General features: G+C 38.0%; 3 protein-coding genes across 4 annotated transcripts in view; 2 read left to right on the plus strand and 1 right to left on the minus strand.

Moving 5' to 3' along the window:
* The first annotated feature begins 90 nt into the window (after positions 1-90).
* Positions 91-3,602, plus strand: LOC111497132 (protein PHR1-LIKE 2-like). Its single transcript, XM_023147802.1, has 6 exons — positions 91-578; positions 1,947-2,023; positions 2,128-2,182; positions 2,362-2,431; positions 2,541-2,610; positions 2,840-3,602. The coding sequence occupies exons 1-6, from the start codon at positions 380-382 to the stop codon at positions 3,302-3,304; spliced, it is 936 nt and encodes a 311-aa protein (XP_023003570.1). The 5' UTR covers positions 91-379; the 3' UTR covers positions 3,305-3,602.
* Positions 3,603-4,183: 581 nt separating this feature from the next.
* On the plus strand, positions 4,184-7,799 carry LOC111496959 (myb family transcription factor PHL7-like). The gene is made up of 7 exons (XM_023147547.1): positions 4,184-4,596; positions 5,298-5,472; positions 5,672-5,748; positions 5,840-5,882; positions 6,006-6,063; positions 6,624-6,693; positions 6,986-7,799. The coding sequence occupies exons 2-7, from the start codon at positions 5,307-5,309 to the stop codon at positions 7,499-7,501; spliced, it is 930 nt and encodes a 309-aa protein (XP_023003315.1). The 5' UTR covers positions 4,184-4,596; positions 5,298-5,306; the 3' UTR covers positions 7,502-7,799.
* Positions 7,800-7,945: 146 nt separating this feature from the next.
* The window catches only part of LOC111496958, a 7,580-nt gene continuing 492 nt past the window's right edge, over positions 7,946-15,033 (minus strand). The window contains exons 2-14 of one of the 2 annotated variants that reach the window (XM_023147544.1): positions 14,822-14,990; positions 14,478-14,559; positions 14,240-14,343; positions 13,889-14,015; positions 13,706-13,800; positions 12,113-12,266; positions 10,262-10,342; positions 9,995-10,093; positions 9,723-9,908; positions 9,160-9,297; positions 9,019-9,075; positions 8,640-8,774; positions 7,946-8,413 (exon numbers count right to left, since the gene is read on the minus strand). In XM_023147544.1, the coding sequence (XP_023003312.1) occupies positions 8,219-8,413; positions 8,640-8,774; positions 9,019-9,075; positions 9,160-9,297; positions 9,723-9,908; positions 9,995-10,093; positions 10,262-10,342; positions 12,113-12,266; positions 13,706-13,800; positions 13,889-14,015; positions 14,240-14,343; positions 14,478-14,559; positions 14,822-14,862 (1,494 nt within the window). In that variant the 5' untranslated portion in view covers positions 14,863-14,990 and the 3' untranslated portion in view covers positions 7,946-8,218. The remainder of the gene's footprint in view (positions 8,414-8,639; positions 8,775-9,018; positions 9,076-9,159; positions 9,298-9,722; positions 9,909-9,994; positions 10,094-10,261; positions 10,343-12,112; positions 12,267-13,705; positions 13,801-13,888; positions 14,016-14,239; positions 14,344-14,477; positions 14,560-14,821; positions 14,991-15,033) is intronic. The other variant, XM_023147545.1, reaches the window with a different exon arrangement.

The raw sequence follows: 15,033 nt of genomic DNA on the forward strand, positions 1-15,033 counted from the left end.
AAAAAAATTTGAGGGGGTGAAAATGTTGAGTTCCCATATTGCCCCTGCCATGGAGGAATCGCTGTCGTTTATTACGTTGCATTCTCAAATTTGAGGACTAATTGGTGCATTGAAGCCGATGATGACAGAAAAAGACAAACCGTTGAAATTCGTGCCAACTTCCTCTGTTTCTCTCGCTAGCTCTTTCTTCTTTCTCTACATCCTTTTCGCCGTCTAGTTCTTGGAAAGGGATTGGAGGCTCGATTTTGTAATTCAATGCCCCAACAGATTTCATCTTCTCTTTTGTATCTCTAGAAAATTTGGAGACCAAAATTCATCGTATCTTTCCGGTGTTGACTGATTTTCACTTTCAGCATTTCTTTTGGCGATTTGGAAGGTTATGTTTCCAAGACTTGTGAATCCTGAAGGAGATATCCAGATCCATGGCAGCCGTGGTTCTGTTGCTTCCGACCTCACTCATCCCCACAGGGGCGATCCTTGTCTCGTCTTGACTTCAGATCCCAAACCTCGACTCCGGTGGACTACCGATCTTCACGAGCGATTCGTCGATGCTGTTACTCAACTCGGTGGTGCTAACAGTCAGTACTCTTTCCTCTTCTTCTTCTTCTTCTTCTTCTTCTTCTTTTTTACTTCAATGAATCGATTTTTGTTCGTTTTGGTAATGTTCAGCTGAGCTTTTATTCTCATGCATCTGGATTTTTAGTACCTATTGTTGGCACTACTTACTCTAGGATTTTCATTTTAAGCTCTCTTGAATTAGGAGACCTGGCTATTGCGTTGAAATGAATTGTGTTCCGTCAGGGTCAAGCACTGGAACGCCTACATTTTAGTACCGGTTTTCGAATAACAATGTAAATGGTGAGTTTGATGTCAGGAGCTTCAATAATTCGGGGATATTGTTGAAAGATTCCCCTTCCACGAAGAGCATCCAGTATTTGGGCTGGTATAAAATGTATAAATTACATAGCTTATGGCTAATGAACCCAAAAGAAAAGAACATGGGACTAGACTTTAGACAAATGGGATGGGAGGTCAGGCTCAGTTATTCCAGAGTAATTAAATTCGGAAGTTCAGCTAGTTTCTATTGCTTGGTTTCAGGAATATTGTGAGATTACATAACTTAAGTGCTTTAAAGAATGTTCACAAATGATTATTGTCGGGGGAGTTTGTGCTTATAAATGGCTCATAAATGGAGTAGATTTAGAAAGTGGATGGATGATCTTGATGTTGTTGGGGTGTCACTTTGTTTTGTCTCACTTTAATTAAGATGATAATACCAGACCTTGCATCACCTAACTCTGGGCTTGGGACATTCATTAGGAAACAATTCAGAGTCTGTGTTTTTAGTTGAAATGATCGGATTAAGAATCCGATGATTAGCTCAAATTGACCCTTCTGACAGAGAAAACCTCCAAGGTTGATAAAAACAGGAAAAAGGCTTACGAATCGCTGTAGAAAATTTTGTTTTCTTCCTTGAAAATCTGCTGCAGCATCTCTAGTTCTAGAAATCTAAGCTGTATGGCAACTAAGAATTCTGTTTAGACTTCTGAAGGAAACCTAATTATAAATCTGACGAAGTCAATTGAACTTTTATGCTCTTTTTGAAGATCTGTTACTTATTTTGTTCCGAAGACGAAGAGGGCTTGACATGTTTGACATGTTTGACATGTTTGACCATAAGACTGTAGCTTTACAAAAATCAAATGGGATTATAATCATTAAGTTCACTTGTGCCAAGACGAGCATAGTTCAGAAGTCAAGGTATCAACTCCTTCCATTGAGGTTGGAGGTTTGAATCTTAACCCGCTAAAGTCCACATGTTTGCAGCAGAGAGTCTGCTTTGCGTGCTTTGATTGGATGTCTTGGTGGGGGCGAGGGTGGGGAATATGGGGTCGTATTTGAATTCTAACCAATGATAGGGTTTGACATTTGAACACTTGGTGCAGAAGCTACACCAAAAGCAATAATGCGAACAATGAATGTGAAAGGACTGACTCTCTTCCATTTGAAGAGCCACCTCCAGGTGATCATAATGGCTTAAAAAGGCATCTTTTTATGTAAGAATTCTGATACTGCTGGAGTTCATGGTGAATTTGTATTCATGATGCTTGCTCTCCTTCATTACAGAAATACAGATTAGGTAAGCAATCAGGGAAGGATATGGGTGAGGCCTCTAAAGATGGTAAGGGATAAATCTCTATTTTTTCCCCTTGTTTATCATGTGATGTAAAGCCTCCATGAGTCTGCTGATACTCAACTCCATTATCAGTATTTGCGCTAGCTACTAATTTTTTTAAAGTTTTAACCTGTCTGGTCCAAATATTTAAATCTTTCTTCATGGCTTGGTGCTATGAACATCAGGTGCATATCTTTTAGGAAGTCCAAGTATCAATAATTTCTCTCCTGACTTGCCAATTTCTGAAATGACCGAGTAAGCTGAGAAGTTTTTTTCCTTCCTTTATGATACTTGTGATAATGCCTTGAATGTTCCAAGATTTTAAGTATGTTCAAACTGTTTATAACTTAGATATATATTTTAGTGGCTATGAAGTCAAGGAGGCATTAAGAGCACAAATGGAAGTGCAAAGTAAGTTACATCTGCAAGTCGAGGTAAAATTCGCATCCTTGACATTAAGATGGAACTTGATGTTGGTTTTGGACAGATTCCGTGATGATCCAAATTTGCTAAGTTTCTGGTTGTTAGATTGCTTGCTTAGTTGATTATCCTTGTGCTCGAGTATGTTTCGAATCTCGGATTTAAAATGTATGATACACTGCTAGCGCAAGGGAGATTTTTGTACCATTCTTCAGCTAGCTGACCTTACTAGCGCTTGAGCAGGCAGAGAAGCATCTACGAATTCGTCAGGATGCTGAGCGAAGATATTTGGCAATGCTTGAGAGAGCTTGTAAAATGCTTGCAGATCAATTCATTGAAGGAGCGGTTTCGGACTCGGACAGCAAGAAGTCTCAAGGACTAGATCGTAAGAGCCCGAGAAGTTCCTCGATCGACCCTCTTGGTTTCTATGCTTCGCAATCACAGGGGATGGAAAGAGTGAATGGCACAGAAGAATTGCAAGCTAATCCTCCTTGCCAAAGGGCTGATTGTTCGACCGAAAGCTGCCTAACCTCGAACGAAAGTCCTGGGGGATTGACTATGGAGAAATCTCCTGTGGGAAGCAAGAAAATCATAGTTAACTTGGATTCAGCAAATGCATCTTTGATTTGGGATGAAGCTAGGGAAGGAATACAAGATGCTAATATCATCCAACTTAACCATCACGGCGTATCCGACATGTGGGGATGAAATTCTACAACCAAAAACTCATCATGATTGATGAGAAAAGTATGTTCTAGTTTCAACTTTGTAAAAAATTTCATCATTTTCCATCCATAGAGAATCTAGCATGAACTAAACATTCCTTAGCTTGTAAAACCAAGCCATTTAGTTCGTAGACAACTCGTCGAAATGCACGTAGTTGGCCATTCTTTTTGCTGTTTTGAACAAACATGAGTTGATTCCTGTCCAGCTTTTAGCCGATTTGATTCGATTCGATTATCAGGACATAATCAGTAATGTTAAGTTGAAAACACATCCTCTTTCACTTTCACTAGCTAGTAGTGAAGCAGACATTGTCTTCCATTAATGGTGGCAAAATGAATGAATCTTGTGTCATTTTTGCTTAATCATTACAAGCAAAACATAATTAGCATAGCATAATGAGGAAAAGAAATGAAAGTGTCTCATCCATAGAAATTTCATCTTTTTTATTTTATTTTATTATTCTTATTATTAGGTGGAGCTGGAAAAGTCCCAACTGCCAAAGCCTTTTTTGACTAAGACCACAAGCCAAGCCAAAATAATTGGGCAGCTTTTTTATTTTTTATTTTTTACTTTTTACTTTCGGTTAAAATTACTCTGATTTGACTTAACAAAATAATAATAATAATAATAATAATAATAATAATAATAATAATAATAATAATTTATATTCAAGAAAAAGTACAATCAAAATATATTTTCCATTTTATCTTCTTGTTTGAAGAATTATTCTTAAACTTATCCGACCAAATTTAAGATTCAAATTTAGAAATTTAAATCATTTACACCTTAATCAACAATATATGTTAATTACTTTTGGAGCTATGTTTATCTGGTTGTTGATAATAACTTCATTCTAGAATATTGATTCTAACTTCAAGCAAAGCCCAGGGGTCCAAGAGATGGGTGTCAACTTGGCCTAACGAACGAACGAACGACCTCGAAAGTGAGTAATGAATGGTGAAGTTTTTAATCTGAAAGAGAATGAAATGGCGAAAGGTGAGTGATGGAGAAGAGATTGAAGGCTGAGCCAATGCAATAATGAAAAATGAACCTCCAAATTCCACCAGTTTTTGCTTTGCGTTCGTCCTGTAAACCAGGCAAAGGGCTGATGAGACTGCTCAGAGCACTTTGAAGGCCATGGGAGAGAGAAGCGCAGCGACGCAGTGACACCTAAGGGAATCCAATTGTTCTATCTTCTTCTTCCCTTGATCATCGAACTCGAGAGCTACTCAGAAAGTGGCACCCAATATTGGGGGATGCAGCCGTAGATCTGGGTATTTACTTAACCTCTTTGTTAACGTATAATCTTACCTTACATTCACACGGGTTTCTTGTTCAAGTCGTTGCTCTGCTTTGCAATTTGCGGAGTTTTCAACTCTAATGCCCATCCATGTCTCTACCCTTCGGTTTCGGATATTGATTTCTTATCCCCTTCAGACTAACCCTGATTCTCTACCTTACAACTTTTGTCAATGGTTGTCATTTCTGGGTTGGTTCTTGTTAATTCCTTTTGTTTTTAACTTCAGCTGCTACTGCCAGTTCGTTGTTCTTCTTTTTCTCGTTTGTTTCAGTGCCTGTTGATTAATTTGTTCGTAGCCTTTTAGCTTATTTGAAGTCGTGGGTTTGAGTTCGCGAAGTTTGATTAATCTGTTGTTTGGAGGGGTTTCTTCTGAATTGTTATCGAATAAGAATCTGTTTCTGTGATCATTTCATATTCCAATCTATTTTCTTTGGTGAAGAAGAAAGGTGTTTGGTTCAGGAAGAGTGTTCCCTTTGAAGAACAATGGGTCCAAACATTGTTAGATCCCACTAAACCCAATAAAATTGGCATATTTTCAGGTTCTCTGCCATTGGGTTTTCCACAGAATACTATATTAGCAAAATGACTAACTTCCATTGGAATGTTGAACTCATTATGATGCTCTAGTAGCATACTTCTTTTCTTCCTTTAGACTTGTTCACTTATTGTTTTCAGGTAAATCACATGTTTCAACAACAAAGTGCTCATAACTCCAGCTTGATGGAACCCACAAATGGAAGTAATGGTAACAGCAACAACTCGAATTCGGCCTCAAAGCAGAGACTACGATGGACAAACGACCTTCACGAACGATTTGTCAATGCAGTGGCACAACTTGGAGGCCCAGATCGTGAGTGAACCAACCCCTTGTGGCTTTATGTTTAGCATCTTTAGCTTTTTATGCACACAGTGTCCAAGGATGAACATGAACTGCCACATCTCTTACTGTCAAACAATTTGATCATGTTTGTACAACTTTCCTTTTCTTATTCATGTTAAGGAATGAGAGTCTTAGGGTGTTATGGGTGCATTTTTCATCTCTTTGTTAGGTGCTACACCAAAAGGCGTCCTTAGAGTAATGGGTGTTCAAGGTTTAACAATATACCACGTCAAAAGCCACCTGCAGGTACTGTAATCTTTCACAGATTTATGACTTGTTTCTTATCCTTACATAAGATTGGTTTAAGTTTCTAATTCGTTTTCTTGGATCCGTCCAGAAATATCGACTCGCGAAATACGTTCCCGACTCCTCATCTAATGGTAGGTGAATCTAGTTCCCAATTGTTCTTTTTCCATCTTTATGTGTACAAAATTTTTCAACGACTGTGTAAAACCTCAGAAGTGCACAAGTGGTTCACTCTTTTGTTGTATTGTTGATGCAAGGGAAAAAGGCTGACAAGAAGGATTCTGGTGACATTCTATCAAATATTGATGGCTCTTCGTAAGTAGATCTACTTGCCATACACTTCTAATTAAGCTCTCTGTTATATTGGAAGTTAGATATAAATATAAACTCAGAAGCATAATCTTGCTTAGGTCTGTTACGTATCACCGTCAACCTCACGGTTTTAAAACACGTTTGCTAGAGGGAGGTTTCCACACCCTTATAAGGAACACTCCATTCCCCTTTTCAACCGATGTGGGATCTCATAGTTCACCCCCCTGGTGTTCAGTGTCCTCGCTAACCCACCGCCCAATGTCTAGCTCTGATACTATTTGTAACAGGCCAATCCTACCGCTAGCAAATATTGTCCGCTTTGGTCCGTTACATATCGCCGTCAACCTCACGATTTTAAAACGTGTCTGCTAGAGAGGTTTCCACACCCTATTACGAATGTTTCGTTCTCCTCTCTAACCGATGTAGAATCTCACAGTAAGAGATAAGAGATTGATGGGCTTAACTCTAACTCAACTTTTCTCACATCCTGATTAAAAGTACAAGATAGTTAAAGATAATAATAATACACTTATGATTACCTTATTTGTTCTTTCTATCTTCAGGGGAATGCAAATCACTGAAGCACTTAAGCTGCAGATGGAGGTCCAGAAGCGGCTGCATGAACAATTAGAGGCACGTTCTAGTTATTCTCGTTCTTCTTTTAAAAAAAGATATACCAGCTAGACATTTCAGATATTCTAGAATTGGGAACATGGCGTTTACCTATTATTATATAGACCACTCAGCTTAACTCATAATTTGGTGCCTCAAACAATCATTCACAAAAAGTCATGATTGCATGTGAATTGGTCCAACTTTTTATTCCAAGGCATATGAGATGCCATTGACTGATGTAGGACAGGCTTAAAAAACGGCCCAAGTGTTCTAAGCACCTGACTGTTTCATCGTATGCATATCGATACAGGTCCAGAGACAGCTACAGTTACGGATTGAAGCTCAAGGCAAGTACCTAAAGAAGATAATTGAAGAGCAACAAAAACTTAGTGGGGTTCTTTCAGCAGCTCCAGTTGCTTCTCCCTTATCAGCTCCTGTTTCTGGTGACAACTGCCCAGAAACTGATAAAAACGACCCGTCAACACCTGTGCCCACATCCGAGTCTCCTCGCCAAGAGAAAACATCAAAGGAATCTGCCCAAGCCAAGAGTATCTCTATTGATGATTCTTTTCTGTCTCATCACGAACCATTGACACCAGATTCCGGTTGCCATGGCTCCCTACTAGATGACAGCCCAAGGCCAGTGAAGAAGCCAAGACAGTACAGGGATGGTGCATGTGCCAAATCAGAGATGATGCTTGCACATCAAATACTAGAGTCAAGTCTAAACTCCACTCCCAAGGAATCACGCCCCGTTTCTCTAGCCAGGGAAACGATCGATCCTTTGTCTGGAATGTCAATAGGTGATGATGATCGGTTGGATTAAACCACAAGGTTCAATTAGTCCAAGTGTTCCATGTTTTTACAAGTTATCTTCCACAGTTCACTCTAGCTGTAGTTATGATAGTTTTATATACTGTCGTGTGCCATATTTCAGCACATAAATACTTTCCGGAGGACCAATATTTTGCAAACCATTATATCATCAGAGTAGGACTGATGTCTATTCTTAGAGAATTGTCATCGACCTTCCCCTTCCATCCTAGCAACTTGTTTGAATCCAATGTATGTTCCTTTCTGTTCTAGTTGACTGAATTAAGTTGACAGCCAAACCTTCAAAGGAAGATTGATGTTGAAGCTTGTGCATAGTTGCACGTCCATCGAATAAGAATTCTAATGAAAAATCTAACATGTTTGGTCCAAACTCGAATGCAGATAGGGAGTCATATAGTTCCAAATAGATCTTTAGAGCATCCAAGCAAGCCAAAACTTTGAATTTTACTTCCTTTCCAATCAAGATGTACTATACTGTACTTCTCAACATTAGCAAAAACTCCTACATAAAGTAATCAATGCAACAAAGTGATATAAAACCCGCACATGACAATTAACTAACAAGAATTCAAATTGTTACTGCCAACTTTGTTCTTTTTGTTGTTGTGTTGGGTTGGTTGGGGAAGCTACAGCTAAAATCTAAAGGGGCGATGGCCGGCATTTTACATTGTTGTGGGTACGGTACAAGGTACGTCATAAAGGACCGTCTTCAACGATGTACTCTCCGTAAAATGCAAAGCCGAATGTGTCTACTAAGGGCTTCTAGTTTCTCAATTTTTGATTTCTTCTGCTTTTGGGACGTTGCAACTTTCTTCTTTTTCTTTTTCTTTTGGTCATCTCTCGATGAATCTGATGGTTTACCTTCGGTGCCTCGAAGAGGTGTTGGAAATACTTCTAGAGTCTCCTGTAACCATTAATGAAATATAATGTACACACAAGAATAACACTGACAACTATCTATCTTTAAGCAGAACACTGAAAGCAAATCCTTCCCACCCATTCCCCAACAAGGAGCCAGATTAAAACCAAAAATTTACCATACGAGTTATTGGCCTCGGATATCTATATATTCTATTTCTAATAAATGAGATGGTCATAACAGGATTCAATTCATCAGATGGGGAGAGAACCTTAAATTTATTCTTAGAAACCACGCCAGCAGAAGATTCTTCATCACTGCCCCCTAGAGAAGAGCATCTACCCCAGCTTTCTCTATTCGAACTCGTATATGAGCAACATTCTTCAGTTTCATCATTTAGCTGGTCCTACAAATTGGAACTAGACCCCAGTTAAATGATGACAAATGGCAATGCCTGCACTATCAATCAACCTTTTTATAGGGTGCAAAGGCATGATCCGAAAGATGCGAAAGCTAGAATAGATACTGATCATTAAACATCAAACCATAAACTAATAAGCTTTTTTTTACTTGAAATTGCAAAGATGGCACCCACGAGATTTAAGAACTTAAACCACATTCAAGTTTCAATGACAGTAAATTAAGACCACCTGCAGATGTGATGGCTCATCGCTGTTGATTGAACTATAGTCATTAGGCATGGTATCCTGCAACAGATATGATGAATCATCACAACCGTTGAGCAGTGAGTAAAGGAAAAATCAAAAGATGGCAATTAATTTAAGACGTACAATTTCTGTGATCACTGAAGGAATTTCAAAAATAAGGTCACCAACAGATTTCGTGGTTGGAACACTAGGAGCAGAAGATGAACCAGCAACATCATTTCCAGAAGAACGAAGACTCGATATTATGTCATATATTAGATTCTGGAAACAAAAGGTTGATGATTGTGTCAGTCTGAAAACCAAGCTACCTTTACAAATAAATGGAAGAATACAAAGGGGCCGGCATTGGTCAGATACAAAAAGAAAAGACCTAAAGAAACAGCCCAAAGTGAGCTAAATAGGGGCTAGCCTAGGGACCTAGGAGGAGGCCCTTCAATCCAAAAGAAAGAAATATTTTATATTCTCCAATTTGCTAGTAAATGAACTTATTAGCAAATTACAAACATTATTCCTTTTGCAACAAAATTACACTGTTGAGCCAGTAGGTAAATGAGAACAAAGAACATACAATTGATCATAGTCATGGAATCAAAGATTGAAAAACAATAAGAATAACTTATGAATAAAAGGCATCATATATTAAATGTAAAAGAGTACTGCTCCAAGGAACCAAGACAGAAATTTACCTCATCCATATCAGGCCCAATCTTCAAATCCCCTAAATCATAATATTTCTCAAGCTTACTTGCATGAGCAGAAGGTAACTGAGGTGGATGAAGAACATTATAGAAGAAAATAGAAACTGAGTCATAATAGAACTGTGGTCTTGACGAGTTATGATCCCCGTCAAACTTTATAATATTTTTATCCCCCTGTATGATAAAGAAAAATGAATCAGAGCTGAGAAATTTTCAAACTTATATCTAGGAAGTACAATCCTTTCGAAAGTGTACATTACCGCATATGAATTATAGATAAGTTCGGAGTGATGAGGTTGAACGAACTTGTCACAATTAGCATGCCCAAATAAAGCAGGAATGAAAGTTTTTGGGGTCACCTGGTGGCATTTCAAAAAATGGTTCATATATAAACGTACTGCACTGCAGTGAATGAATCACTGATTCAAGTTCAAGCAGAAACCATGGCGAACTTTTGAAGACAGTCACAAAACAAAGATGAAGAAGCCAATCTAGCAAGCTCTAATATAATATTTGGTCAGACAAACCTGTAAGCAATTAAGATTCATGATATCAAACTTTGCCTTCTTCTCAATTACCCTCCGCATGTATTGAACAGCTACCTTCACCTGGCATATCAACTTTACATTATGTCACCATTCATTAATGATAAAAAAAAATAAAAAGATAAAAAAGAAGAAAGAAAAGAGGTAACATGGGATAAGCCAAAATAAAGGTGGAAAATAAGATATATCCCTTATCAAGAACTAAAGAACGCACTCCCAATCCAAATTATTGGCTGAGTAATTACAAAAAATAATTGTCAATAATACTCTACCTGGAAACGCCCATCATTTCGTAGGGTTAAACGCTTAAGATGTAGGGGAAGTAAGGTCAATAAGAAAACAAATAACTAGTCTCTTGGAGAGATGTTATATAGGGAGTTTAAACACGCTAATCGTTTACTAGTTGGAGAAGAAGAACAAAGCTTTATAAATCATTTATATGAATTGTGGATCTCGTCCTTCTCGTCTACATGTCCATGAAATTTTGAAAATTCTAAACATACGAGAAATAGATAGAATTGAAGTAAATGCTTTTAAGCAAACTGCAGTCTTTGTACATCAACTGTCTATTGATCGAAAGGGTTAAGGAAAGTGATAGGAATGCTGTGAGGATAGAATTTGGAATATTATTTCTGAGGAGCTACATATTTTTGGATTGAGAAAACCATTTATCATTTTTTTGAAGCTCAATCTCTCCCCAAACTGAACCATCTATCCAAAAGAAGCTATAAACCAAAATAGAACTTATAAGAGAGGGGAAAGAGCCCTCTGTTTGATGTTCTACACTCCTCTATACCGAGGAAGACTTTTCCTTTTTTGTTAACACTTATGTCACAGCCTTGGCTCTAAGTTGTGCATACTACCACTCAATGCCATATTTAGTCTTTAAAAAAAAAAAAAAAAAAAAAAAAAAAAAAAAAAAAAAAAAAAAAAAAAAAAAAAAANGTAAATGGCAGTTGTAACTATAATGGTCTTAAGGTAGCGAAATTCTTTGTCAGGTAAGTTTCGACCCACACGAAAGGCGTAACGATCTGGTCACTATCTAGAAGAGAGGCTCGGTGAAATAGACATGTCTGTGAAGATGCGAACTACCTGCCCTAGACAGAAAGATCCTATGAAGCTTCACTGTTCCCTAGGATTGGCTTTGGGCCTTTCTGCGCAGTTTAGGTGGAGGGCAAAGGAGACCCCCTTCCAGGGAGGCCTGAGCCATCAGTGAGACCACTCTGGAAGAGCTAGAATTCTAACATTGTGTTAGGACTTACGGACCAAGGGACAGTCTCAAGTAGACAGTTTCTATGGGGTGTAGGCCTCCCAAAAGGTAACAAATGCGTGCAAAGGTTTCTTCGGGCCAAGCGAAAATTGACCCTTAAGTGTAAAGGCAGAAGGGAGTTTGACTACCAGACCTACCCGTCAAATTTTCACAAAAACAATTGAAAATTTTTTTTTAATAAAGAAGGGGGAAAACTCCTCTCGAGGAATCCTTGTCGGGATCCCTACGAAAATCAATATAGAATTTTGCAATGATGGAGATTGAAGTATGAGGATGAGCGTCTTCTCTGTCCTCATCCCAAACATTTCTAAACTCGTGATCATAGATATTCTTATTTTATTTTTATTTTAAAAAAAAAAAAAAAAAAAAAAAAAAAAAAAAAAAAAAAAAAAAAAAAAAAAAAACTTTTCTTGTTAGCTGTGATCATTATTGTGAGAGATTGACTGTGAGAAATGAAGCATTGAATCAGACACATACGGTATTGAGACAATAAGCAGCATCCAATGAAGTATGCAGATGGATGAAACTAGTTTGTGAAAGGTGGAAGAAGGTAGATCTTGTACCGTGAATTTAGGTAGTCGGATCTTGTAAACATCAACTAGTTCCATCATTAGATTGTAAAGGTTAGAAAAGGCACTGTCAAGCACCATTCCAGCTATGGAAGGATCTTCAGCTCCGTATAGAAGGCTGCATTGTAGCACAGAAGGCTTCAGGTAACTGAATACATCCTAGAAAATTAAAAATATCATAAATTCCAGTCAAGTTAAAAATAAATAAACAAAACCACTGTTGAATCTTTTAACATTCACTGAACATCTTTTTTCACCGAAGTAAAAGAAAAGGCAGCACCTGAAAATTATTCTAAAGAAGTGAAACGGTAAGATTTTATGTACTTTTTTTTACCTAGGAAACAAATTCCACTAATAAAATGAAATAACTAAGAGTCACCAAACTAAAATAGTTACAAAAATGCATGTCTGAAACTCCACGAAGAACAGGAAGTTGACAGCCATGGAAGTTTCTCCATGTCTGACACAACTCTATACCACAATAATATTAAAGTACTTGCCAACTGGGCATCTAGATCCATTTATTTAAAGGGACGCCCTTCCGTCATCCTCCCAAAACAAGACAACCCAACCATCCCCGCCGCTAGTAGCATCAACAGAATAGCTAAAACTTCATACCTTAAGGCAGATTTTGAATGGTTTCTATCAGTAAGTTGAACCATATCCTTAGAAAATGAGAAAGTATTTGTTTGATGAAAAGAAGCCAACATTTACTATCTCCACAAACGGCCAACATCAATCCTACATTCCAATAAAAAACAGAATTGTGACCCACTTAATCTCACTCTATCAGAAGACTACACTTTGCTACTGAGAAATCGGGACCCAAAATCTCCCTTAAAAAGAAGGGTTTCCTCTAGAAGGACAAGAGTTCCTTGCCCAGGGCAATGGCTGGGCCCTTGTCAAGAGCCTAGTAGAGCCCATATAGTTGGGACCAGATAATCAAGGTCTCAAATGGGACAGTTTAGCCGGGGAGCTTGAGTGACTTGGCTAGCCTTTCTTCTGTCTTAAAATTGATGCTGAAAGAAGCAAGGTCCCGGTGGTTTGAAAGCTCTACCCAGAATCTCAAGTCCCATGAACGTCTAAATATCGAACAACTTATTAGCAACAAGAAAACCAAGAATAAGAGTATGAATAACATTTTCTCTAATCAGACCAAGTAAACTTTCCATTACTATGGGGGGAGGGGGCATCTGCTAAAGTAAGGTTGTTAGTGGGCAGAAACTTCATCAATAGTATGAGGATGTATTACAAATTGAAGGTTTCGATTTAAAAATAAACAACATTACGGGAATTAAATTATATTAAACTGGAGGGAAGTTGCAGAATTCCTACACATATCTAACTCCCCTCCCCCCTCACCTAGAAGTTTGAGCCACTTGTATGCAGCAGCTAAGGAGTACAGTACATTGGTCGGTCAAAAGATAAGGGCAGAACAGATTAAGGACATGGAGAACAAACTAAACTCAATACACCTAAAAAATTACACTTCATAGCCTTGCTCTAAGAGCAACTCCATGACAAATTAAAGCACCAAGGCCTACAATATAGTGATGACAGCATTTCAAAGAATATGACTCAACATACCTAGTTACAGCACCCATGGATCTTCCCCAGAGACCTATACGGGATATTTGTTTGTTGCTTCTTAAGTATGTCACCACAACCTTGAGGTCATCTCTCTTGCATCATTGAAGTCATAGTTTAAGATATTTCAAATTCAGAACCTCAATTAACTGAAACCAAGATGTATAGTTGATAGATACATACCTCATGCCAACCAAGGCTGACATAATCTCCATCAGATAAGCCTGAACCCGAAAAATCAAGCGTAAAAACAGTAATATTTGATGGAAGTAGGATGACAGCAGCCTCATTAGCATCTGCTCTACATCCACTGAAGCATTGTCCCAAGAACAAACTCAGTTACGAATTTTTTAACGTAGAATGTCCAAATCATATAGAATTACCGCAAAGAGTAAAAACAGAACAAGTTGTCAAAATCATGTCCAACAATAATTTTACAAGGGAAAAGAAATTGAACAGGGAGATCTTCCAATGCAGAGAATGATCAGGATTCAGGGACGTTTATCAACAGTAGATTATTCTGCGAGTAAATACCTGTTACCATGGCAATATATAACACATGGCAGAGGGGTATCTTCAGGAATAGGTGAAGGCAAATAATGACTGCATTGCAAGGCATGGCCCCTTGAATTTCTTAGCTGCATGTTTGCTAAAAATTATTAATACATATGAGGAATAGAAATCATAAAATAAATGGGAAAAAAAGTGTTAAACAGGCAGCAACAAGAATAAAGTGGAAAATTTACGGAAGAATTTTTCCATCCATACTTGCCTCCAAATCCTGCCGTTTGTATGCTCTACCCGCGAGAGTGAAATTTTTCTCCCATAAATATTGATCAGGGTTATAATCCACCCTGTACAGCAAAAATATGAGGCTCAATCAAGAAAAAATGAAGACAAAAGTTGACTTATCGGAGTAATTCCGCTGCTCACAAACCTCAGAAACAAACAAAGAACTCAACGGAAGAATTGTGCTCACTAGAGGCTACACTAAAGCCACGTAATTGAGTAGCAGCTCGATAAATTGCTCAAGAAATTGGCAAGAAGTGAAAAAAAAAAAAAAAAAAGAGCGAAAACTCGGCAAAGCAACAAGGCATACCAGAAAAAAAAAAGTACCTAGGAGGCCGAATAACAAAATTGATGAACTGATCCATCATATTGATTCCAAGAGTCCCCGACAGCTACTCCACCTCATAGGAATGGAAATCCCAAGTCAAAAATTCAGTTCACCATTCTTCAAAAAGAAGCTCCACAAGCACCTCAAACACCAAAACCACTTCTCGATCTGCAAAACCAAAAAAAAAAAAAAAAAAAAAAAAAAAAAAAAA

This window comes from Cucurbita maxima, unplaced genomic scaffold, assembly GCF_002738345.1.
Source record: "Cucurbita maxima cultivar Rimu unplaced genomic scaffold, Cmax_1.0 Cma_Scf00023, whole genome shotgun sequence".
Classification (NCBI taxonomy): domain Eukaryota; kingdom Viridiplantae; phylum Streptophyta; class Magnoliopsida; order Cucurbitales; family Cucurbitaceae; genus Cucurbita; species Cucurbita maxima.

What these genes read in the sequence shown, in the direction of transcription:
- LOC111497132 (XM_023147802.1), top strand. Translation starts at nt 380, where the DNA reads ATGTTTCCAAGACTTGTGAATCCTGAAGGAGATATCCAGATCCATGGC. An exon ending in CCAATTTCTGAAATGACCGA is followed by an intron (nt 2,432 to 2,540) that starts GTAAGCTGAGAA and finishes TATATATTTTAG; the next exon opens with TGGCTATGAAGTCAAGGAGG. An exon ending in AGTTACATCTGCAAGTCGAG is followed by an intron (nt 2,611 to 2,839) that starts GTAAAATTCGCA and finishes GCGCTTGAGCAG; the next exon opens with GCAGAGAAGCATCTACGAAT.
- LOC111496959 (XM_023147547.1), top strand. Translation starts at nt 5,307, where the DNA reads ATGTTTCAACAACAAAGTGCTCATAACTCCAGCTTGATGGAACCCACA. An exon ending in TCCCGACTCCTCATCTAATG is followed by an intron (nt 5,883 to 6,005) that starts GTAGGTGAATCT and finishes TGTTGATGCAAG; the next exon opens with GGAAAAAGGCTGACAAGAAG. An exon ending in TCAAATATTGATGGCTCTTC is followed by an intron (nt 6,064 to 6,623) that starts GTAAGTAGATCT and finishes TTCTATCTTCAG; the next exon opens with GGGAATGCAAATCACTGAAG.